At 49.4% G+C, this 2,492-nt stretch overlaps 1 protein-coding gene across 1 annotated transcript in view; it reads left to right on the plus strand.

Moving 5' to 3' along the window:
• VOLCADRAFT_99101 (uncharacterized protein) overlaps positions 1-1,439 on the plus strand; it is a gene marked incomplete at both ends in the record, with an annotated part of 3,237 nt that extends 1,798 nt beyond the window's left edge. The window contains 4 exons of the mRNA XM_002957891.1: positions 465-707; positions 921-1,003; positions 1,064-1,066; positions 1,306-1,439. Of these exons, the coding sequence (XP_002957937.1) occupies positions 465-707; positions 921-1,003; positions 1,064-1,066; positions 1,306-1,439 (463 nt within the window). The remainder of the gene's footprint in view (positions 1-464; positions 708-920; positions 1,004-1,063; positions 1,067-1,305) is intronic.
• Between the last annotated feature and the right edge of the window lie 1,053 nt (positions 1,440-2,492).

Genomic DNA, 2,492 nt, shown 5'->3' on the forward strand with positions numbered 1-2,492 from the left:
TAGTGACAGCATTTTGAACAAGTGCGAAGGGACGTGTCATGAGAACGGAATAACGCCAATAAACGTGACAGATATCGCATCCCGCTGCTCATTGCCACCAGTTCTATGTGTCGCAATCAGCACTTCGCAGCTTTCCTAAGATTATCTTATGAAAAATTCTGCTTAGTGACAGCATTCAGATCGAGTGGGAAGGGACGTGTCATGAGAACGGAATGACGCCAATAAAAACGGGACAGGTACAGCATCCCGCTGCTCATTGCCACCAGTTCTATGTGTCGCAATCAGCACTTCGCAGCTTTCCTAAGATTATCTTATGAAAAATTCTGATTAGTGACAGCATTTAGATCGAGTGCGAAGGGCTGCACAGGCGCGTGGGTTTAAAGAAAAGTGCCATCAGGGGCTGCAGGCGAGCGCTTCAAGGAAGTAGTTGGCGGAGCTAGCACCCAACCTGCTCGCCCATACAGGCTGATTGAGCGCTCGGACAAAATTCATAAGGGGGTCGTGGAGGAGATTGCGTGTTTTTGGTACAACAACAGTGTACTCAGTCCACTCGCGAGGGGCAGTGTAAAGATTCCGGGTATTGTTGCCTTGTACTTTCCACGGAGGATAGTCCAAAAAACGTATCGTCAGCTGTACTTGGATTTCCTGCATCAGCACAGCACCGCCTTCCACGTGTCGTTTGGCTTCTTCGTGGGAGCAAAGCCTGGGTACGTCAAACCTTTTAGGATAAGAGGAATTGTAATGCTGTTTCAGCTTCTGGACTTATGTTACATCCATGAAGCTAAAATGACTGATCGCAGGCAGTGTTTGTTTTCGTTTAGGGCTGGTCCCTTTTTATTACTCATCAAGTAATAGATTTTCAGGGTGTTGTGTGATTCATTACTTAGCTGTAAGGCACTGGGGGCCTCCGCCCCCTCCAGAACCCCCGATAAGTTGCAAGTCCCCTCACAAACTCAGAGCCACGCGCAGATTGGGCCTTCCGCTCGTATGGGTAGTTTTACAGGTATGGGGCCACGCACCCCCCAACCATGTAACACACACACACACGCGCGCGCGCGCGCAGATGGTGCGGTTCTCAGTGTCATTCATTCCTGCGGGAGATAGTGTGTGTGTCCAATTCCAGATGGGAATAATGGTCAGCCCCGGTGCACGGGCATGCAATGTTGTACTGCTCGTTGATACGCGGCGCATACCATGTGGGGCAGGACAGTGCTACTTATCCGTTTGCGTGTTGCTCCACGAGTTAGCATTCAGGTTCAAGCCTTTTGCCCTTTCCATTTTGTTGTGGCCTTGTGTGCTCCGCAGGTGCGGCATGTTTTGCAGGCGCTCTCTTGCACAGCAGATGCAACGGACCAGATAACATCTCCGTACAGATGCCGTCCAAATCTGTTGGCTTTGCTGTGCTACACAATACAATGTTCTTCCTTGCTTCGCTTTGAGTTGGGGTGCTGTGTCACCGCAGATGTACGGTGCTGGGTTTCTGTTCAGCATTTGCTAACAGCAGTAAGTTTTTTGATATACGGTTATATGGTGATGATCGTGAGCACGTCCCCCAAGACGTTTTGTGGGGGGTGTCATGGGTATAAGGAGCAGGTCGAACGTATAAGGAGCAGGTCGAACTCGCGCTCTGGCACGCGGCTGCACACGCACACGCACACGCACGTGCGAATACCGTTGGTCGGGTCACAGAGCGAAATTGCAGTGCCTTTGTAACAACAATATCTTGTTTCCATGCCGCGTTCAACAAAGTTCAGCTGCGGGCCTCGCAACTTCCCGCGGTCCGAACGCATTTCATAAAAAGACGTTGGCCGTTGCACCAAAATAATTTTAACATTACCCAGGATTATGTAGACCTCAAATCCAATGCAGTTTTGCTACATGCGGCATGCTCGGGTGCTTCATGTTTGACCACAGGCCGCGTCACAGAACTGCAAGAATACGGCCCGCCTGCAGGACCGAATGCACTGCAATATTATAGAATTATAAACCCTTCAAAATCATGCAAACAGATTTTCAAAATACTACTCCATCATGGAAATCGCCTCCTCCTAGTAATAGGCAAATAGGGCCGGTCATCCGTGAACAGCACCTTGAGCCAGTAATGTTAGCACGTGCGCATAGTAGAAAATTTATGCATCAAGTTTCCGACATTTAACCTACTAATATTTTATAAGGACGCATACCACGCGACTGCCTTTGGAAGCGTCCCTCAATGTCGTGCAGTTGGTTCCGGAGGAGGCGCGGACGCCATCGATACGTCTTCGTGTCTAGACCGTCCTCGTCAATTTTTGCAGATTGTTTTATCGCAATTTTACTGATCAGCAGACGCCTGTTAGAAGCATGGCTGGAGCTCCTGGAGCGTATGGCTTCCGTGATCAGGAGCATGAGCGCACACATCACACGCGACATCACTTAGTATGACATGGCATAGCAACTTTCTAACCCAGTCTGAACGGTAGCTGGATTTGATAGTCCTCCTACATAGCAGTATC

This window comes from Volvox carteri (assembly GCF_000143455.1).
Source record: "Volvox carteri f. nagariensis unplaced genomic scaffold VOLCAscaffold_82, whole genome shotgun sequence".
Classification (NCBI taxonomy): Eukaryota; Viridiplantae; Chlorophyta; class Chlorophyceae; order Chlamydomonadales; family Volvocaceae; genus Volvox; species Volvox carteri.